The sequence below is a fragment of the Alosa pseudoharengus genome, unplaced genomic scaffold (assembly GCF_046254945.1).
Source record: "Alosa pseudoharengus isolate Yale_2024_CS ecotype anadromous, Long Island Sound unplaced genomic scaffold, YU_APseudo_1.1 YU_APseudo_1.1_scf_3, whole genome shotgun sequence".
Lineage (NCBI taxonomy): Eukaryota > Metazoa > Chordata > Actinopteri > Clupeiformes > Clupeidae > Alosa > Alosa pseudoharengus.
This window is the reverse complement of record NW_027468718.1, coordinates 41,458,013-41,481,259: the sequence shown is the minus strand read 5'-3', so window position 1 is coordinate 41,481,259 and position 23,247 is coordinate 41,458,013. Positions and strand designations below refer to the sequence as shown.

General features: G+C 45.2%; 1 protein-coding gene across 5 annotated transcripts in view; it reads right to left on the bottom strand.

Annotated features, from left to right (window-relative positions):
* sestd1 (SEC14 and spectrin domains 1) overlaps window positions 1-22,410 on the bottom strand; it is a 28,054-nt gene extending 5,644 nt beyond the window's left edge. The window contains exons 1-13 of one of the 5 annotated variants that reach the window (XM_076264282.1): window positions 22,156-22,410; window positions 20,398-20,466; window positions 19,479-19,578; window positions 18,155-18,263; window positions 16,966-17,056; window positions 15,358-15,471; window positions 10,377-10,490; window positions 9,270-9,364; window positions 8,860-8,915; window positions 7,117-7,367; window positions 4,418-4,540; window positions 798-992; window positions 167-281 (exon numbers count right to left, since the gene is read on the bottom strand). In XM_076264282.1, coding sequence (XP_076120397.1) covers window positions 167-281; window positions 798-992; window positions 4,418-4,540; window positions 7,117-7,367; window positions 8,860-8,915; window positions 9,270-9,364; window positions 10,377-10,490; window positions 15,358-15,471; window positions 16,966-17,056; window positions 18,155-18,263; window positions 19,479-19,548 — 1,333 coding nt within the window. In that variant the 5' untranslated portion in view covers window positions 19,549-19,578; window positions 20,398-20,466; window positions 22,156-22,410. Of the gene's footprint in view, window positions 1-166; window positions 282-797; window positions 993-4,417; window positions 4,541-7,116; window positions 7,368-8,859; window positions 8,916-9,269; window positions 9,365-10,376; window positions 10,491-15,357; window positions 15,472-16,965; window positions 17,057-18,154; window positions 18,264-19,478; window positions 19,579-20,397; window positions 20,467-21,919; window positions 21,994-22,155 lie in introns of those variants that run through there. The other 4 variants (XM_076264280.1, XM_076264283.1, XM_076264281.1 and 1 more) reach the window with 4 other exon arrangements.
* Window positions 22,411-23,247: the final 837 nt, after the last annotated feature.

The following is a 23,247-nucleotide window of genomic DNA, read 5'->3' as shown; positions in this document are numbered from 1 at the left end:
GGTTATAAAACACCTACAATTCCCCTACTGAGGTGTCAGCTGATAACTATAAGCCAGTGACAGAGTAAAACTAGATGGCTCATGATTGCTACTCTTGACAGGGGAGAGCCGTGACGAGGCTCAGAGAGCGCAGCGGATGCTGCTAAAGCTCAGGTCTACTGCTCACCCACGCTCTTCAGCTTCTCCTCCAGGTGCTTGAGGGTCTGCTGGATGGCGGCGCCGTCCGCGGGGGCTACGTCGGCACAGAGCATGCCGAGCAAGCCGTCCAGCTGCTGGGACAGCTGAGGGGGAGGAGGAGGAGGGAGAGAAGGAACCGGAACATGAGCCAGCGCCACCGCTGCGTTCACCATCACATCATTCAAAAGACAGTGAGTGTTTATGGATGTTCCCTGCTGTGCGCATGTTTTTCTGCGAGGTTATAAGGGGTTTGGAAGTGGCTGGTAATGAGGACAGAGAGGAAGTAGTCTTCCCACAGCAGGCTGAATTAGTAATAATAATGATCTGCTAATTAGCGCCGGTTTCCAGCCAAGAGGTTCGGCTAATCGGAGTGAAATCAGTGGGCCCCAGTGCACCCAAGAAGCAAAAGCAGGGAAACTATTTCACCATTGTACCAGGAAACTATCAGTTGAATTGACCTGATTTAAATTTTCTTTTAAACCAATTAAATTCATTTGATTTATAGATTGGGTCATTAACAATAAACAGGACTGGAGTCAAGTTGGAGGGGGGCATTGCGCTGTGGGGCGTTCTGCAGGCGTTACAGGGGAGTGGGTGTCCAGTAGCTGAGAGAGACTTACATCCTGGGCGGTGCCGTGGAACTCGTGGGCGGACTGCAGCACGTTCTGCCGGGACTCCAGCTGGCTGGCCTGCCGATAGCAGACGTCGCTCAGCTGCTGCTGCAGGGCCTTCAGCTCCAACAGGTCCTCCTCGTCGCCGGCACTCAGCAGAGCGGCGATCTGCTGGTTCAGCTCCACGTACACCGCAAACCACTCCTACAGGAACAACAGCCACAGCTCCTCTGTTAGAGGCTGTTACACAACAGTTGGGTCTGGTCGAATCATTTATTCATTTCTGATTGGACAAGAGGCAGGTCTGACCGAATGGGGATATTTGGCCGAATCACAGCCGTGGGGATATCTTTTACCAACCCCTACTGGCACTAGGCCTGTCACGATAACAAATTTTGCTTGACGATAAATTGTCTCAGAAATTATTGCGATAAGCGATAGTGTTTCCAGCTAAAACAGCTATTCCCCAACAGATTAACATCCAGCTTGACTCAACTTCACTGACCCCAACTAGATCGGCACGAAACTTGGGCGTTGTAATTGATGACCGACTTAACTTCTCTGAGCATATAGCTTCTATTGCAAAATCATGCCGGTTTATGCTTTACAACATTAGGAAGATCAGACCTTATCTGACACAAGATTCCACACAACTTCTTGTTCAGACCATGGTCATCTCTAAGCTGGACTATTGTAATTCACTATTAGCTGGCTTACCCGCTTGTGTAACAAGATCATTACAGCTGATTCAAAATGCTGGAGCACGCCTGGTCTTCAATCAGCCAAAGAGGACACATGTAACTCCTCTCCTAGTTACTCTCCATTGGCTCCCTATAGTAGCCAGAATTAAATTTAAATCTCTCACTTTGGCCTATAGGACACTAACTAGATCTGCTCCTAGTTATTTTAATTCAATAATCAAGCCTTACATGCCCAACCGCCCACTGCGGTCTTCTGGTGAGCGTATGTTGTGTCGACCAGTCATAAAAACTGGGTCTAATTCCAGACTCTTTTCTTCAGTGGTTCCATGTTGGTGGAATGAACTGCCCAGTGCTCTCCGTTCCTGTGGTAGTTTTGGGTCGTTTAAGAGGGGTCTAAAGACATTCCTATTCAACATATACTTAGTTGTTTAAGCGCTTATGTGTTATGGTTTATATAATGTTGTTTTTATTTTAATTGGGCTGTTAATTAATTTGACATTATTGTTTATTATTGACATTCTCCTTAATGTAGTCTTAGCATGTTATTGTTTTTATATTATTGATTGAATTGACATTATTGTTTTATTATTGCCTTTCCCCTTTTTTTACATTGCTTTTTTTATTAGGCTATTGATTGAATTGATATTATTGTGTACTACAACTATTCTCCTTACTATATTTGACCTAGATTTTAATCTGTTCCCTGTTCATTTTTAAATATTATTATGTTGTTTTGTATTTATATGTCGCTTTGGACAAAGGCGTCTGCTAAATCCATAACCATAACCATAACCAATATTGTCGTTCTGAGAATTTTCCTCGGGAAGAGGAAGACGGCCCACTTGTTGTGTTTTTTTCCCCCAACTGGGAAAACTGCAGCGGATGATTGTGTTTTAGATGCATATGCATGTTTGTTGTGTTGCCGCTTTTAATTGCGACTGTTTTCCAACAAATGCGACACACCGACTCGCACACGTTCAGTGGTTCACCACGGGCATTCGGTTTAAATCCGAAATGCTCCCACACTGCAGCTGTCGCGTTTCGCTTAGAAACCAATTCCATCTTTTTTGTCTCGAATAGGCATAGCCTATTCGAACTCGCAACTAGCTTTCTCTCTGCCTAGTGCCTACCGGTATACTTCTCACGCGGCTCTTTAGCTGCACTCTGTGGTAGGCTACGCCAGTAGTTCCGCCTCCCCACACACCATGCGACTGACAAGTGACTGACATGAGGGTTCACTCATGGTTACTCTAAGGACCCGAGAGAGAGAGAGGGAGAGAGAGACGAGGAAAACAAACAAGCATGCAAATGGCATTTATCGTGGCCAGAAAAATTATCGAGCTAATTTTAATTATCATGCGATTAATTGATTTATTGAATATCGCGACAGGCCTAACTGGCACTCATCTCATATTGCTTAATTAAAGCATAGTAGTAAACCCAGCATGGGCCTTTGCTGAGGGAACTTGGTAAAAAAAACATCATATACCACACAGCCACTCCTGTAAGACGACGTGTGCCAAGGCCCGTTATAGCACAGTGGTACCTCCAGCACAGGCATTAAAAACTCCACGTAGACTAGAGGAGAGCCATTGCTTGGGTTATGAGGACATCTCCTCGTTTTGATACCTGATCATAACAAATCTGTGTGTCACGTTGGATAAAAGTGGCTGCTAAGAACCATAACCATAAACACACTCTGTTGCACACACACATTTCACCCAGGGAATCTAATACACACTCTACACTGCCAGCCACTGGTACACAGCCAGTACTTTGGCCATTACAAATGACTGCGCTCTCCATAGCCGTGATAATTATTATATGCACTAAATGTCATTTAAACCATTATCTGTCCAAATGCACACGGCATTACAGAGCATTACGGAGAGCAGAGTTACTGTGCATTATCACACATGATTTAACCAAATCAGAGGAATCTGGACGCACTGCCGGTTTTCTGAACACTGCCAAGAAAAGAGCCGCTTTATCCAGAATGAAAATGGGCCATTTCCACCAGTTAAGTAAACTGCTGGTGGATGGATAAACTGGGTGTTAATTACTTTACAGCATGCCTGCATGCTGAGAGCATCAAGACCACCGCACCAGCTGAACTTTCACCAATTAAGACATTGAGTAATACCGCCCCCTATTGGACGCACATGGCACAAAAAATGAGAGAAGTGATCCAATGAAATCTAATGATCCTTCCTGCACTTGAGACTTAATTTATTTATTTTTCTTGTGTTTTTGCCATTATAGGCCTTTGCCGCACTCTTCCATATTAATGAAATCACGCTTACACGCGCACATAGGAAAAGTGAGGGAGCTTGGGGGGCCTGGGAGATAAAAAAAAAAAAAAGTCTCCACCCCGAGCCAACACACCGACTACTGCAGCCGATATAATCTCATAGAGCTAATGGAATCGGTCCGTCCCGGTCCAAATGACCGCAGGTCCACAGGCTGCCTGTGCACCTGATGGAAAGGGGGGGAAAAAACCTCAGCGCAGACCAAAAGGAAAAAGTCAGCAGGTCTCTCAAGCTACTCAGGTATATTGCTGTGTCCACTAAGTGTATTAGCAGGTGCAACCGACTGCAGTATTTGGGATTTCCAGCTGGATGAGTCAGAGCGCAGGCAGGGAAGGACAGAAACCTCCATCAACACCACAGCACGCTGCCTCAGGGCATTAATGGACCAAAATATTCTCGCAGACCTGCGTATATATCTCATACATTTTTAACCATGTAATTTCGTAAGATATATTTCATATGCACATGTTAACAATTTAATAACATATTTCATATATCAGATTTGTTAGCCAACCTATTGTAGATGTACTGATCTCCGTGTAATTTTCTCTCCCTGTCTAAGAGACACATTGTGCAGGGCAGGAAGGGGGAGGGAGGGACAGAGAGACTGGTGTCTTACGCTGTGTTGGCTCTCGATCTCCTCGTGCTTCTGCTGCAAGGCCTGTGACGCCCGGATGGAGTCCCCGATCCCCCACTGGGCACGGAGCTGCTCAGTGCCCGGACCCTCCAGCCAGTTCACAACCTGCACAGAGAGCAGAACACACACACTTTAATTACCTCACACACACGCACACACGCATACACACACACACACACACACACAGCCCCCTGCAGGTGAACCAGGAGGGAGCCCTAATTGGACATCATTAAAAATCAGGAGGAGATAATATCAGGAAAATCAGATGGGAGAGGACCGCAAGATGCCTTGAGAAATAATCGAGTGCAAACACAGAGACAGACTGACTTGGAATTAGTGTTTCAATGCCAAGTGCTGTTGGTTTTCGTAATGGCATGCAACAGAGCAGAACAAAACAAAACAAAAGAACATAATGCGACACACAAATCGCAAATGAACAGTGCAGATGTTACACGATGACAATAGACTTCCATTGGCCTCATTTTTGCCAGGCATCGGTGGCTGAGTGTAGGTATTGCCCCTCCGAGGGGCGATTCGTCTCACTCGGAGCGTGACATAAATAAGTGGAGCGTTTGGCGCTGACTGGGGAAGCAGCTGGCGGCACTGGGCACTTTGAGGGAAGGGAGGACAGGGTGATGAAGCGCCTCATTGTTGGCGGATGACAGAGCTGTTTCTCGGGGCACACACACCGCACCCCCGTCCCCCCCTGCCCCCCTTTCTACCCTGGTGAAGCCAAGGCGAGTCCTCGCTCCTGTCTCCAACGGCTCCGAGCGGTTAGGCTTACAAACCGCATAACGCCCCCATCCTCAAGCCTTTATACCCACCCACACCATCACCGATCCAACACTCTATGGTGGGGGTTTTTCCACCGCAGATAAGAACTAGGCCAAACTCCTTCAGCCCAAAAACGCTGTTTCGTTCACTCTAACCAAAGCACCGCTGCCGCCTGACATCTCTGTCGCCATGGTAACAGACATTCAATTTAGATTGACTGGATTTCTTTTTCAGAGAGGGAGACAGGGAAAAAAGGTCTCCCATTTGACACACTTCTCCTCATGAGATAACATGACAACGCCGATGCCGGCATCTTATCTGAGACTTAGTGGAACCGTATGACTCAGGCTCACTTTGTTGCTGGGGGTGACTGCTTTTGAGAGCACAGCATCGAGAAAGGATGGGAAGAAGAAACCCACTCTGTTGATGACATTCTTCTTGAAGTGTAGCTCGTGCACTGAAATCAACTGCTTTTTTTTTCTTTCCAAGGACACACACCCAGAGAAAGTGGGGAGGTTATGAAATGAGAAAAACGCTGAAAAGAAGCACTCGGCGTACTCCCACGCACACCTTTGGGCCAACGCTGTCAGATCACCAGAAAACAACAGTAATAACAGTTAATATCTCGCATTCAGCGAGACATCCTGGCAGGGAGGAGGTGCTTTGAGAATGGACAATTTTCTGGGAATGAATGCGGTAATCTTTATAAATACAGAGTGAAGACAGGCATTTGTGAGACCAAGGGTACGCCAAGCCATGATAAATCAAATGACTTCTCAGTGGGCACAGCCACAGACACACAAACACACACACACACACACACACACACAGGATGAAGAACTTAAAAAACATAGTGCCTCCACAAAGTGGTGCATAATAACAGTTGGTCAGAAAGGTCTGAAGACAGCTTTCACACTAGTGTAGTCTCTAATCTTTTCCAAATAGATTCACTTAATTCTATTTAAAGGGGAAGAGATGTTCTTATTTTCGAGAATTTGGAGCATTGACACTTCCTGTATAGTTAGGATGGCTCACAACAGCACATTTCTGTAGCAGTTCAACATTGAGGACTCTTATCAGTCTCAACTATGGTGGCACCCACACAGCTGAGCATGAACTAAAGTGTGCTACTGTTGGCAACTCTGTTTCACAGACAATGATCTCCACAAAGTCTTTCACTCCAAACTTGTTTAGATTGATACTGAGAAATAGAAAATTGCACTGTCTGCTAAACAGACAACAATGGATTCCGAGAGAAAATCACTCTGCTATCCAGGAAGCTGCCTTGTTGACTCAGGCTCAAGGACTTTTGGTTTAATGTTTTGGGTCTATTCCCTGAGTTCTCAAATGACCAAACCACCATGGCCTTCAGATGGAGGCTGACCACATCCTACATGCGAGGCACAGCTCAAAGGCTGGCAGGGCAGCCTTTAATAACACACAGCCCAGACACCATGAGCTAGTAAGCAGCCATGAAACTTGAGCATTTGCCAGACAGTTTTAGCTTAGCGCAGTTAACATGTCATGCTCCGGTGGACATATTACCACGTACTTAAAGGTGTGATCATGCACAGAGCATTGTCTTTTAGAGTTAAAAAAAAAACATGGGATGGCATTTTGAAAAAGTGGGATTGAATGAGACTGAGACACTGGCTATGTTTAGAGACATCTTTCAAATCCACAATGCTGTTTGGTAGCTGTGCATTAATTCTCATAAAAATATCATGTCATGTCATGCCATTGCCTTTTCACTAAAGCTGTGGGAATCCATTGAGCAATCAATGAAAGAGTCAACTCTTTTATTTTTGTTCACAAGTATAGTTGTGGACATTTTATTTTTAGCCGTACCACTGCCCCGGGAACCCATTCAGTGATGAGCCCCGCGGCAGTGTTGTCCTCTCCCCTACCTGCATGACCTTGGTCTGGATCTCCTCCAGCTGCGAGCGCTTGCTCCTCTGCCGGCACACCTCCTGGTACTTGGTGTACTCCTCCCGCAGCGAGTCCAGCAGCTTCATCACTTGCGGCTGGGCCAGCAGCTCGTCGTCCATGGGCGACCAGGCCGTGCCCCCGCCCCCGCCACCGCCACCACCACCGCCGCCACCGCCACCCTCGGAGCCGTTGAAGCGCCGCTGCTGCAGCTCCGACAGCAACTCGTGACCTGAAGAGACAGGAGAGAAAAGAGAGGGATGGAGAAAAGCGGGGAGAGTGGAGGAGAGGAGAGAGGGAAGAGAGAGGAAACGGAAAGAAGGGGGACAACGGGGAGCAGGAGTTAGAAAAGGAGGCAAAGACAAGGTCAAGATGTGGGTGGTAAACACAGAGGCCGCTCCCATTGCTCACCTAATAGAGCATGGTGCTGACAACAACAAACAAACAACAACAAACAACAACAAGGTTCAATACCCTTGGAGCACAAACACAGGCTAGCTTTACTCTACTGTCGGAGAGCTGTCGGAACACAATCCCAGCATCTGGCACAGAATCTGCTGGGATGGTTTGGAGAATAGATTGTATCTGACGTGAGGCATCCTTGAGAGCTCTGCACTGCCACACTGATGTGTTCCTCAGAGACGTAGGCTGTGTGTGTTTGTGTGTGTCTGTGTGTGTGTGTGTGTGTGTGTTGTGTGTGTGTGTGTGTTACAAATAAACTCACTAAAAGGAGCAGCAGGAGAGATTTAAAAACATTAACACTAATGGGAAGGGATGAATAACATGTGGCAGGAGGACTGGAAAAAAGATGAACGGAGGAAACTAGCAATGAGAAGGGAGGGAGAAGTGGAAGGGAAATACCGTCACAGAAAAAAGAAAAACAGAGAGCAGAGGACAGGACAGGAGAGGCTCTCTGAACGTGACAGGGAGCAGAGCTGAAGCGAAGGTGTTAGTGTGACGGATGGCAAAACGCTCCTGCTCGACGAGATTATTTCAGCTACAAAGCTGTCACACCGGGGCCGCGCTGGGGAGAGAGTTCTTCTGGGGTGGAGCGCTCGCCCCTCATTTGTTCACATTTTTCAGCGAATCTGGGACGCGTAGATTTGACTAAAAAAAGAAAAACAAGACCCAACCAGCACCTCCAAAAAAGGGGAAGGCAAAAAAAGAGAACTCCTTGCTTGTCAAGAGGCTCTTGTTTGATTTCACATTTGTTCTGTAGTCCCATCTGTGCTGTGACAAAACGTAACAACAGCTGAGAGACATGCAGAAAAAGAGAGAGCATGAAAGAGAATTGATTCTCACACAATGAGCCATCAGCACAGGGGGGTGAGTCACCTCTGCTCCACAAAGCCATTTCTTCAGTGGGCAGCACTGTACAAGAGACACACTGACCACCAGCACCCAGACAATGGGCCCTTTACACAGCCAGCTACACGCTGCCTTTTTGCAGTCCTGGGTAAATATTTTCAGTGCAGTAAAAGGGCTTGAGTAATACGCTGAAGAGACCACCCCACCCCCCTCCCAGCACCAAAAAACTGCCAGGAATCCAGGGGCCCAGAGTGGAAAAATAGCTTTACCACTGCCACATCATAGGACTGGGAAGCCACAGTGGCGAGTTTTACTGGCAAAGGGACCTGGAGACATTCACCAAAGCAGACTCTGTAAAGCTCAGAAGTGCTGGATTGTCTTTGGTTGTGAGTGACTCAAGGGTTGGCATGGCTTACCTGTTTGTAAAACCGTTTCTGGGTCGAAGGATGGCAAGGCGTTACAATCTGGTGGTCTGTTAGGGAAAATAAGAGCTGAAAGTTAATGATATGGATCGGCAGGGCAGATCAACAGGAAGTCAACACACTCAGTGAAAAAGAATTGCTTTATTGTTCTTTCGAGAGGGAAAACATGTCAGTTTCTTGAAAGTAACTCTAAGAGCATCCGATTTGTTTTGAGTAAAGTTCACACACAGCAGTTCAGGAGCAAAATTCAACATACTGTTTGTAAAAACCACGAGCCATTTCAATGACTCATATTTTAAAAATAGATAAGCATAAATAAATCAGATGGTGGAACACATTGCTGAAACTCCTGGCATACTTGGAGCCATGGAGACTGATGGGTGGGGAGAGGAGACCAAACCCACCTGTCTTTGTCTGGCTGGTTGGACTTTTCATTCTCATTGATGACCGCTAGCTCATCCAAAAGGGACGTGGACTCCCTGGTGAATTTCTCAAAGACCTGATCAAAACAAAAAATGTGTAAACGTGGATACAGATTAACATACAACTCTATAAAAAGATGAGAATGGGATGTGCACACAGCCAAGGACTGATCTAATGCATGCATACCATTTGTATCACTACCCCCATAGGATGACATCTATTTTTAAGTTTTAATTCAATAACTGAGGGAAATAATTTGCAAAATCATCTAATTATCATTTCCACTACGACTACTGAGAGCAATCAGACTGTATAAAACACAAAGATGAGGCAGGAACACTGCTGATTACTAATGGAAGAGGGTCAGGTTAGAACTGTTCCCACAGGAAGGCCGTTGCCTTGACTTATTTTTATTTGAAATATGTGCTAAATGACTATTGCAAAAGCCACATAGAAATGAAATCACTAAGTACAGACTACCAGAGACTCACTAATAAAAGTGTTGCAACAGATTCAGGGAAGCTGAGAAAAAACAGCAGGCATGTTAAAATATTCAGACGAACTTTGGCTAAACTGGGTAACTGTTTGAAACAGAACAGAAGTTCTTTGATGATGATGCCATCAACATTTTAAATGCACTGCCTTGACTCTATTCTGCCATATGAAACTGTTCCACTGTGTGAACCATTTGTCCACACCTTCCATTTGTCATTTTCCACTTTTGGACAAGGCTGAATAGAGAGCAGACCCTGTATTAGGGTTCCAAATGTTGCACTTCAAAACCAATTCTTCATTATGATTATCTACATCAAAGAAGCAACAGCATGACAATTAGGGAGTTATTACCTGCAGTTAATGTTGCAATGACAGTATGTGATGGGAGTATTCTGTAGCTACAGTCCCTAAAAGACCTTTATTAATGTTTTGCTGAGGAATATCTAAGCTAAGCACTTACTAAGTTGCAAAGCTGTTGTAGAAAAAGTGCTAGCACATGGGAGCTTAGCCTCCACAGAAATGTGCACAGTGTGTCCTCGCTTTAATGTTGCAGGAAGCTGCTTTCTTTTCCTTTCCTCCTGTCTGTGACTCACCAGTCTCTTGTTGACCCAGTCCATGTGGTCGTACAACAGACTCCCCCCGAATTCTTCCGTCAGCTGACACGGCTCAATGTAGCGCGTCAGTTTGTTGGCCGACACCAGGATGACCTGAAGCAGAGGAGTGGACAGAGATGAGACTGCTGCGTAGATTTAGAGAGAAAAAAAAACAAATATACCTCCACCACCCCAGCAGGTGTCTAAAGAGGTTCAACAAACAACAAAAACCTCATTCAATACAGAAAAGAGGGCCTGAAAGCCACAAGAGTGGGTTAATGGTTCAATTCGGCGGAAATCTCTCCACGCCATGATGCACGATTTCCCCGTCTGGCCGGGAGGAACAACACCCCTCCCCGTGACAGAAATGTCACCCAAGGTTAATCGTCTATGAATAATTTATTTGATATTTCCATTTTCAGTCAAGCAAGGCCAGGGATAAACTCAGCAGGTGAGGTGGCCTTCCCGCCCAGTCGAAATTACAGCCCAGCACTAAATGTCACCAACACTGATCACCCATGTGCACCATGTATACGAGAGAGAGAGAAAGAAAGAGACAGAAAGAGAGAGAGAGAGAAAGCACAAAGGAGGAGAGAGTGTCACAAAGACAGACAGACAGAATGAGTGAGACAGCAGAGATGGTGAACAGATAGAAAGAGTGAAAGACTGAGAGAGAATGATGGAGAAAGAGGAGGGCAAAAGCAAAGCCAGAGAATGAGTTGACACACACACAGGGAGTGAAAGGGCCAGAATGTCACAGAGCTAGAGGAATGGTGAGGGCAAACCCACTGGGGGTCAGAGAGAGGTGTGTCCCCCACTCCTGCACCCCACCCTGCTGCTGAGAGGTGTGTCCCCCACTCCTGTCCCCCCCGCCGCCCCCCCACCCCCCAGCTGTCGGACGCTCCTGTCTCTGAGTCATGCTTCCTCCCTCCTGACACCAGGCTGAGGTTCAGCAACGCCCTGACGTGAGTCGCGACCAGAGGATGGGAGTCAACAGCTGACCCCCACCCTCTCCTGCGGATCATCACAGCTGAGTCAACACGCAGGCCAGCAGACGCCGCCACCACCCCAAACCACCATCCCCCACACGTCCCTCTCTGGACGCACAAATACAGGCACTTAATGCAGACACACACTGGCCAAGCTTGTCGCAGCGGTCTACAGAACACACAGGACGGGATATAGGCCGTGCTCAGTATTCACTCCGTTTTTCGTTTTTGCCTTCTTCTATGCATACCTCATCTCTCTCTCTCTGTGTCTCTCTCTCTCTGCATAACTGACACCAAATAAAGATGTTGCTTGAATGATTAATGTAGAGGACTAGAAATAATGTTTCTGGAGGAGTAACCATGCCAAGGAAAAACTACCATACGGATACACTTCTTAGTGATTGTTGTGAGTGGTATGGCAAGAGAACTGAGAAAACTCCCAGGAACTGGTATACGCACGTGTGTGTCTGTGTAAGAGAGAGAAAGGCTAACTGCTTCCTTTGTTTTTTTTTAAAGTTCACATGGAGAAATTTGTTTTTCTGTACAACTAAAGCATAAAGGAGCCATTATGACCCTACTTTCCTTTCAAACAGAATCAAAGGAAAAGAAAGTAAAAAAAATCCTCCAAACCACAAGACCTTGGCTAAACAAATAGTGTTATCTCCTCTGAAACTCAGCTTCTCTGGAAGTCACCCAGTGCTCCAGCATCTATTTAAAAAGGTAGGTCTTTTTAAGACGGCAACTTTCTGAATCTCCTCAAACATTTGACCCTGAACTACCCCCTGTGTCGAGCATCATAAGCAGTGCCTTGGGAGGCTGCCAGCCTGGTTCCACACATCCACAAGGTTAACGGTAGGATGCTAAGCACTCCCACCTTCACACTGGCTGCAAGACCAGGACGCCCCAGAATTCTCTCCTGACTCTGCAGACAGCACTTATATATAGCCGTGCTCCATCTCTATAGCCAGCATGCAATGCAATGCAATGCCATCGCGGCACTGCTACTGCTGCTGCTGCTGCTGCTGCAGCATCGGGAAACAATCAAAGTGCTAATTTGGGTTATTAATGTTTCACGGCACGTTCGCGCCTATATACATATTCATGGCCGTGCTTTGGTCCACACAGTGGACGGAACAGAGACTTCCTCAAAAGAGAAGAGGAGGTCAGGAATGGGGGAGGGTGGGGATTGTGCAGCGTATGGCCATCCATGCCTTCATCGGGGAGGAAATAATGTGGCTTGAAGGTATAAAACATTATTTTGACGGAAGATCAGGCACGACTGAAGCTGCCAAACCTCCAGCAGGGGAAGACATAAAGGAAAACAGAACCCCCTTCCCCCTCCACCACCCTTCCTTTGCAGCGTAGCATTAAATCAAATTACTGCTGGATCGTGACATCTGTATATTTAACCCACACTGATACCCACTTCTTTTCCTAGGCCTGATACATTTTTAATCATTCTCAGATTGAGCTTGGATTCAAAAGTGCACAGAGGAAGTTTCATAGAAGATAATCTTTCGTGCAGTAGCAGCCCTGCAGCTTGGGCCTCCAACAAACTCAAAAATCCCCTAAAAAAGGCCGTTTTTAAGTTAATTAAATCATGCTGTTCAATTAACGAAAATATGCGCCCTCTTAAACATAGTTGGAAAGTCCTCAGAGATCTAAATGGCAAACAGGAAAAGTACATTTCCTTGCGAAGGGGTTTCCAGGTCGGGCTGGCATTTCCATATGCTCACAAATTACTGCCAAATTGGCTTCTGGTGACGGGTTTTGAGATCAAGAGCTTCCAAGCCGCTCGGCATGCTCGAAATGCCCGAAAACCCACTCACACACCTCGTCAGTCACACCAGTCGAAAATGCCCATTCATCACTTGGTGTCCTTTAGTAGGTCAAGAGTGTGGTAACGAACGGCTGTTTTCACAAGTATCCCCATTCACGACCCCATTCCCCCCCTTATCCTCCCAAAGTCGGGATAAATTGACCTATTCTGCCAAAACTGTGCCATCTGGTTTTCCGAACGCTTGTTATGAGGAGGGGGCGAAAGGCTGGAGGGGACGGTTGGCCCAGATCACTGGAGGAACAGTTGGAGCACAAACAAATCTGAAAAAAAAAATCAGTGTCAGGACACACACACACACACACACACACACACACACACACACACACACACACACACACACACACACACACAGTCTCACACACACGGGTGCAAGCAAACAAACAAGAAAGCATGAGCAAACACAGAAATAGAAACACACACACACACAGACACAAACAGACACACTGGGGACTCTTTGCCGGAGACAGTGGTGTGACTGTCCTTCCATGGACACGTCACCCGCCTGTTCGTCTGGATGCACATTACTGTTGCCAGGCAACATGACATTATTAGTTCATGCTGAAACAGAGCGTGGTGAGTGACAGACAATTAGACAAATGAGCCTGGTCTCTTCGGCCACCCATTTACCTTGGCCCTGACTGTCTGTGGCAGAGGACCCCCCCCCCCTCTCCAACAGCAACTCAACCCCCAACCTCCCCACTACCTGAGCCCGTCAGGTGGCAGAGAGCACATCACCATCCTCTCCAGAGCCATTCAGTCATAGACCAAACCACCAATGATGCTCCACTTAGTCAGGCTTTATAACAGGGAAGAGGCAAAGGACAGCGGACCATGTAGAGGTGATGAGTCTGATGAGGCTGCGGTGGTGCGCGTGTTATTCTAACTCTACACTAAAGTTAGCACAGTGAGTCACAACTGACTGTCAGGGGAGAGCATCATCCCAGGAAACTGAAACATTCCCACTGCTGCTGATGACATCTTTAGTCATCGCACACAGCTAGGGAGATCAAGAGTGGGTTTATTGTGGTCTTATTATACTTGGTAATGTAATAGCTGCTCATGAACATAGTCAGCTCTGCAGGAATCCACACACTTTGGCTCTAATGCCCTGACAAAACTTATATAAAAAGGGTCATTTAATTCTCGTGCATCATCATCATCAGTCAGAACTTAATTAGGGGACTACACTCTGCTCATGCAATACAGCCACCTTCATACGGCCAAACAGAAACTGGCAGGAAACAAATATTCAGCCACTGTATGATGATCCAGACCTGTCCAGATCAATTCTCCCCTTTCACCCAGTTTAGCAGCCGCGATCGCGGAACACTTCCCAGTGGGCTCTGATCTGACGACACAGCACAATCCGTCTGCGGCGATATACCCCGGGCACGGTGCTCTGGACATGCACCGCTGCAGAGCCATGCGCCGGCACAAAAAGACCAACGTCAGCACAGTTATGAGACGAAGAACTCCAGTACCCCCTTACCCCCACCCACCCCCTTCTTCCACATTAGACATGATGAGCTAGTCAATGCTCGCCACTATCCGGGGCAATTTGCCAAGGAATTTGAAATCGCAACCTAAAGGCATTAGCGTCGCTACCAGGTCCCAGACCTCCGTAAATGAAGATGCGTAATTTCATTACAAGGAGCGCCATTAATCCTAAACTATAAAGCCAATTACTGACATGCATACAAGAGACCTCTGGGATGTAACTAGCCTCATTGCTTTGTGCCTTCTGCCTTTAAACATAGCAGCAATTCGCTCTCTTGTGCTGCAGTGGGGAAAACAAAGGCAAATATCAATAGTGGATACTAGAACAAAGCCGGAGGTGACATTTAAAAAGATTAGGCTTTAGAGAGGAAGTCTCTAGGAAGAGTGTGGCCATCCTCCCCCTTACTTATGGGTGCAAAATGAATTCAGAGCGAGATAGCTGAACCAGTGATTTGCAAAACAATGCAGCCGTGTCCTGATCTATTTGACGCCATGCAACACATCAGTAAACATATCAGCTCATCACAAGCAATACATGATTGCATTTTCACAGCACATCCTCCTGCATGCAGCCAGGGATGCAGACGTGAATTCCCTGAGGACAGTGCCCACAGGGCTACAGCAACAGGGTTAGGACGAGTTTCTCAGTGCTTACCTCAAAGCCTAGACGATCCTTCTCCTTCCAGAAACAGAAGTGGGTGACTTTCTTGTCCCAGAATTCATCAGGTTTCACGACACACACCAAGGACACCTCAGCAGGAATGACATTCTGAAACAGACACGGCCATATGACCCGGTAAATACAGCCACGATTTTAGGCATTGCCTCAAAAGTACTTGCACTTGTAATCCTATTCCACTTCTCAAATCCTTGTCTGGGTTTTTTGATGAGACATAAAAATGTGGTGGAAAAAACGTACTTTTTCTTTGCTACACCAGCATTTCTAATCACTCTCATGAGCAACTTTAGGTAAGAGTACGATCATTTCCCAATGTGCTATTAACTGGGCGACTGCGCCACCAACCCTTTCATATTTTAAAGCATTATAAAACAAGCCAAGCAGTACAAGCCAGTATAAATACTGAAACCAAATTGTGCTAAAACAAATTCTCTGGCAGGTCATTGTGGTTGATTTGTTTGTTTTCTTTTTGTCACCATTGAATCCAGCTGTGAGTCATGACACCATGTTTCAAAAACCAAACAGGCTAGATTAGGGATTTGGGTGCTCTCTCTCTCCCTGCCTCTCTTTCTCTCACACACTTCTTTAAACACAACCATTCAATCCTAACTCAGAGCTCAGGCAGAAAAAACAGGGAGTTAGCTATCTGCCAAGCGCATTTGCACAACGCTCTCAATCTGCACTGACAAAATCAGGTCACGGCCAGCACGATCCCGACTACCATGGTCGGTGCATTGGACTGCGGGTCAACACTGAGAGAGAAGGAGAGGAATGGAGAGAGAGCTTTCCCCAGGATCGCTGAGGGAACCCCTTCAAAGAGGAAAGAAACACTAAATGTCACAACGAACAATAACTCTGCAAATCATCTGCAGAGGAAAGAATCGAGCACCATTAAGAGTCATTTAGGACCCTTCCAGATTAAATCAGTTTCCTTTAATTGCTTCTTTGACTTTGCCTTCCCAGATTTCCGTGGCTGTGAAAAAGCCAAAACTGTTTTTAGCCCTGTCTCAGTAATCACCAAAATGGAGACATGTGGTGGAACACTTCTCCTCTAAACAGCATGAAGAACATATAAAAACACCAGAGCCAAAATGGCTCTGAGCTGGGGGAACAACTCAAGTAGGTCAAAGACAAAGGAGTTTATTGCCGTTATTCTGCCCTGCACTCCACATTCCTACAAATGGTGGGAAAAATAAGGCGGCAAGACTGCCTTCTCTCGCTCCAAGTCACAACTAGACACAAGATATTCTAAAATGAGGTGTTTTTGTCCCGGATAAGGCCGAACTCCACGGCAGTTTGGTTCTCATAGTGCCCTTCTTTATATCCAAGTTCTGGCAATGAGATTATTCTGAAAGTACCTCCCCTCTGACCATTGTGAATATTCATTAATTGGACAATTATTTAGTCAAATGGCAACAGCAGCAGATGCCTGGCTAGCATATTCAGAAGTGATCACCAGGGAGCCATAAACCTACAGGAGGAATCAACTACTTTCTCTCCGTCAGCACCATTGTCATGGCTGCGGTGTAGAAGCCTGTCAGAGTGCATCATTATGGCTTAAGAGCATCAGAGCGACCATCTTACCTGCAGCATCAGTACCACTGTTTTCACAACATTCCACTGTGACTTCCTCCCGTCCACAATGACTGTGAATCCTCGTGCTTTGCACTTCTCACTGGTTAAGATGGAACAGAGGGAGAACAGTACAGGGAGATAATCAACAACTGTTAAATAGCAGGAATTAATGTCATGAGTAACAACACTGTCTGGAAATAGTCTGGAGTCACTTGCTGAAAATATGTTTTTCCTGTTGCCATTTAAGCTTGTCACCACATGCTGATTAGGGGACAAATGTTTGGTCAGCAAGTACAATGGAGCTCTCCCAGAATTAGGTGACCAGTAATCCCTGGAGAGCAGACTGCCGGACAGATTTTGTTCAGTTGGCTAAGAAACCCAACCCAAACATAGCTAAATATAAGTGGGGGCATCAGTTTCAGCTTCAAGAAGAGAGAGATGGGTGTGTGTGAGTGTGTGGGTGAGTGTATGTGGGCGTGTGTGTGTGTGTGTATGTATTGAGGGGGTATTTGAATGTCACTTCCTTTAGTCCAACTCTTCAGTGGAGTGAAGAGGGGGTATGAGGTTTTACAGAAAGCCCAAATGCAGTGAGGGTGACCCACTTGGTTCGATGAAAAAAAAGGGCGCACAAAAGGCCGTCGGGCCAGCAGTTCATATTAAAGTCAAACATTCCCAACTACACACGGCTGAACTGAGCCAAAACAAAAATGTCCAAAGTCATAAGCGATATTTGAGGCTCGCAGCCCTTTTCTGCCTAACAAGCCAGAACCATTTGAGTCAATGGGCACCAGGGTGGCTCACATGAATTCCGCTGCCTCCGATGCACGCAATATCCAGTTCAATAAAAGCAGAGCACAGTGGTCCCTGGGAGAGCAATCTATCAGTGCCATCAAAGGCCCTGCTACCAAAGTGGAGCCAAAAAGTCTTTCAAAGGCACGGGAAAATCAATATGACCATATTTTAATGTCAGCATGATAAAGTATTAGTGCAGCTCTTGCTCCATTTGTTAATACGATTGGACGGAAGACAAAAAAAGCAAATAAATGTGGTAGAGGTACATTAAGTAAAACAAATGGTGTTTTTCCTACGAGTTGATACAATTTAATAGAGGCTCTGATTTACTGTGGAATATGGGCAATAACACTGAGCACTGTAGCAGGCGAGGGGGCCTACAGTACGGATCCCTGGGCTGGCTAACCTGGGGATGCCGAGGAGATAGTCCAGCGTGGCACTCAACTCCTCCATGCTGGTCTGCTCCGTGCACAGTGGTATGGTGAGGATCAGCCCACTGCGCCGGTCCTTGCCTCCTGGAAAAACAACAAGGGCCGAAGAACACGTCAGGAAAAATTGCGCAACATGAGCCAGAGCCTCACTAAGATCACTGAGAGAGAGAGAGAGAGAGAGAGAGAGAGAGAGAGGAAAAACCCTGTCATAATAGCTGTGCTCAAACATTCCAAGAAAACCACGCCAAAGCGCTCAAAGAAAACGTGTCCCACAGACACTCGTGAGCCTACTTTCTCACTCGGCCGCTCGGCCTGTAGAGTCGCTGCGATGTCGAGAACGGCGTCGCTAAAATGACCAGACTACATTCCTCAAGGATAATGAGGCATGTTTTCAGTGGTAAGATTTTATAACCTTAAATGTTAGGCGGAGACGCCGCTGACTGCAAGCTGTCAGTTCTGTGTCATGTGGAACATCCAATCTAATTAAGTGAGGCACCATATTCAGCTACAGTGAACAAAACCAGCTGAATATAAAGGTCAGCTAAATGGATGACCATTACAATACCTAAAAAAAAGAGCAGACCCCATCCATAGCCATTGGCTCCCCAACATACACATGCTTGTATTGTGATTCTGTGGTTGCAGGGACAAGTGTCCTTCAGATTGAGTGAGTGCATGATGAGACTCAGCATCTCCAGAGACAAGGCTGTGATGTAACACCATGACCTTCACAGCAGAATAACAACCTCAGTAGGAAAATGCAGCCACCAGTAAAGAGTTATCGTGCGTCAGAGTGCTGCAGTTTGAGACAGATAGACACCTAGTGAAGGCAGTATATCAGTCACAGGACCACCACTGTTTTTAATTGTATTAATTTATTATATTGTGCCTGAGAGACCCCAAGGCCCAGAGATCCTTTAACTCTGTCTGAGCACTAATGGGAACATTATGGTAATTCATTCATTAAGAGTAACATTAAGCATATTTAGCATGTTGCATATAGAATCAAGACATAATTTTGGATAGGTGGTGCATGCACTCTGTCAAGCTGGTTTGCAAGTCTAGTGATTTAGTTGTAATTGGCACTGAGAGCACAGTGGAAGAAAGAGTATTCTGTTCATATTCAGGAACAGGTCCAGTGCTCACAGGAAACCAAGTTTGGGGTCATCTGGGTTCTGGAGTCATCTCCCGAACCCACTCCCCATCACTCTCCCTCACTCATTTCCTCTCATCTTTCACGGTCATATGATGGCTGAAAAGCCCAAAAACACTTAACAGAAAAAGGTTCAATGTTATTACCTGACAAAAATGCCAGTTTCTTCTTCAGGACTGGCAGCATGGTTGTGGCTTCCATGTTGGAGGTGCTCATTGTGTCACAAGATCTGAAACTTAAAGGAGACTGTTTATGAGGGTAAATGTAATGCTACCAATACACTTTTAAATGGGTTAATACTACCAATATGCATAGACCATCGATTATGTGGTCTGTCTGCAGTGCACGATATCACCAAAGAACTGGAATACAGAATTATTTTGCTATAGCCCAATTAGGTTAATTAGCCTTGTATGTCAACTCTTGAAGTCAGGAAAACTTCACAAGTCTGGCAATTTAAACTCAAAGCAATATTCTTTGATTTCTTATAATTCTTAAAATATATATATTTTATAGGACTACTTTTATATGAGACTTAGTCTTATACAATTGAGTATTTTATAGAATGCCTATGACTGGGCAAGAGTAATAAAAAATATATCTGTATCCGACTGACCCTACACACTACCTGTTTCTGCACGCATCCCCCATGATATATTATCTGTACATTTTCAGGATACAGGCCGAGTGTTGAGGTTGAAATAAACCCAGACCTTCTGTTGTCTTATCTTCTGCCAAATATTCTGTGTATCTTCTTTCAACCACAAGACTTGAACACACATTGTGAGATACTTTCACTCTTCACCAATATTCTGTATCTGACTGAGAGCTATAGATAAAAATAGTCCAAGTGCATTACTATTTCCAGGATGCTTGGATAGGTCATATCCTAAGTCATGTGCTGTCCACACACACACACACACACACACACACACACACACACACACACACACACACACACACACACACACACACACACACACACACACACACACACACACACACACACACACACACACACACACACACACACACACACACACACACACACACACACACACCTACCTTCAGTATGAAAATGAGAGCAAATCTCTGCTGTCCTTCTCTTCACACGTATCTTTCCTTGTCCATGTTCTGCAAAGAAACAAAGTCCAAATTTATATAGAAACGAACAAGTCAACACTGCCCAACTACACACTTGTTTCCAATCCCTGTTTGTAATAATGCCTTTGCCAGTGTGAAACAGCCTACAGAGAGGAACTGATGGACTCAGATCTGAATCCAACCAAACTCAATCTCTAGCTGGTGCTTATAGAAGGGGGAAGCAATCACCCTGAAATGTGGAGCGTAGTGATTTATTAAGCAGGCGAGGATAGTTCCAGATAAACTGCTTAGGGTGAAAATTCTTGCGTAAGCATCAATAATCACCCCGCAGCATTTAGATCCTGTTTTGCCCAGTGTCATTCTGGCACATCACCATGCTCTCTGCATGTCGAAGGAACGGACACCATAAAACCAAGTGACAAAAACAGGACTTTATGGACAAGGTTTAGGACATAGGCCTATTAAGGGAAGCATGGACAGTAAAGTTAATCCAAACTGAACTGTAGCAACAGCAAATTCTACCGTAAACTGCCCTAAATTACACATAAGCTGATCCACTTCATGGTAACATCTCTCCTAATGCATATTTCCATGGCAAGGCATCAGCATCCTCAACTGATGCAGGGTCATGTCATCACAAAATGTTTTTGTTTATAATAAGGGATTTCTTACGCATAATAGGTCTTTTGAAGAGAGACACTAGCATGTGCAACTCAATAAATAGATTGCATGAATGGGTTGCTATTTCTGACGTGGTCAGGAATGAACAAACTATCACTTCCGGTACTATAACCTGCGGATAGTAAGGAAAGGGAGAGGGACCACCATGTATTTCCAGACATTCTTCCAAAGTAACTATCATTTTGAAGCCTAAAACTACAATTAACAAGGCAAATTGCAAATTGATGGAAACCATGCAGTTGCATAGCTCATGTTTCAAGCCAAACTCAAACAACCTACCAGACAATTTCGTTATGTATTTTGCTAAATGTATCTTTCAGGGTGAACTGCCTAGGATTAAATTGTAATGCTGGTATGCATGCAAAAAGAGGTAACAGCAAACGTTTACGGTTAATGATGTCTTTGTAGGGCTACTTTTCAAAGAGAGGCTACTCACCAATGATATTCATATGGGTACCCCTCACAAATAAAGCCTCGGCAGAACTGAATGTGTGAATGACCGTCAACGTCAGCGATATATGTTTATCTCCCAACAGTAGTAGCAGCTAGGCTACTGAATTCGCCCATATTTTAGCGAGCTAGTGTGTTAACATAGCTGGCGAAGCCAAGTGGAAAGCTGCTGTTCCTACTTGGATTCACTGGATCCGTGGCCACAAAACAAAGCCTGTAAAGTGATAGGCACCCACCTCTATGGCCAAATAACACAAGCGTATTTTCCCCAAAATCAGTCAAGGCAAAACAAAGCCTCTTCGTGTTCGGATAACACTACAGTGGGCTACAGAGTTTAAATAATAAGCCTTACCCATCCACGTATGAATACAGCCACACCAGCACGCGGTTTTCCTAGTTTCCCTTGTATGCTACAGTAGCAGTTAGCATGAGCGTCACAGCAGGAGAGGCAATAATGTTACGCTTTTGCAGTGTGTCGACACAATGACCTATTTCTTTGAAGCTAGTACAGCTGCATCGCCACTGTTACTAACCGAGCATCGAAAAGATTTAGAATTAGACTATGTTTCTGTCTGTGAGGATACGTACCTTAAACAGACGTGGGCACTTTATGGATAAAGGTATTGGATGGTTGACTTTGCGTCTTGCAGCTGTTCATTTACAGTTATATAGTTGAATAGATTCCTGGGAAGATTCCGTACCGAGATTGTGCACAGTTGCCCAGTAATTTCCCGTCGTTACTTCTTTCGAGTGGTTATCAAATGTCTGTATTGGTGTGGTAAAATTAATATTGATACAAAATTAACGTCAGATAACTTACTCACTGCAATTGTTTTGCTTTGAGTGGGCTGGTTCAGGACAGCGTAGCCACTCCCAATTGAATATAGCCTACAGCAAAGGAACAGTTACCCAAGTGGGTGGTGACTAGGACCGTTGCAGCCTAGCTATGAAAATAGTAAAACAACGTTTTAAATCATGCATAGAGAGCAAGATTTTAACAATAACTAAATTGTTGCATCCACACATTGTCCACATACATTGTATCATTTTGTTGGCATATAGGCTACGAATTGACATGGTAGGTCAGATATTTTGCAAGTGTCAAAAGACCAATGAAATGTAGTGAAACTTAGATTTAGTGAGATTTAGCTTGTTGCAGTCCTTGACAACCACCCACACAGGCTACAGGGTGCCCCAGACAGGCTATGGTGTAAGACTGGGAGATGCATTTCAGGTCAGCAGATTAAACACCTACAATTGTCTGTTTAGGTTGTGACAGAAGTCTGGGTATTTGATTAAAAAACAGCCTATAACTTATGACAGAAATGGAGCACCAAATGATTGTTTGTGTTTTATTGAATTAGTCCATGGGCCAGATGAGATGTCGGTTAAGGTTGCTTATACTTTTTGAAAAGATACATGTCTGTAGTAACATTTTTGTTTGATAACCCTTCTGGAGTCACAGCTAAATTAGTGTTATCAGCTGTTAAAGTTACCATCCCCCATTGAAAAAAAACAAATTTTTGACACAGATGCCTATCTTGCTATTGGCCTTTGTCAAAGACATATTTGCATATTTGATTTTATTATGTTTGGTATCATTTCAAAGAGGATAATCTGCTTCATTCCGCTTTCATTCAAGTCCTTTTGTGAACACTTTGGACAAATACAGCTGACCCT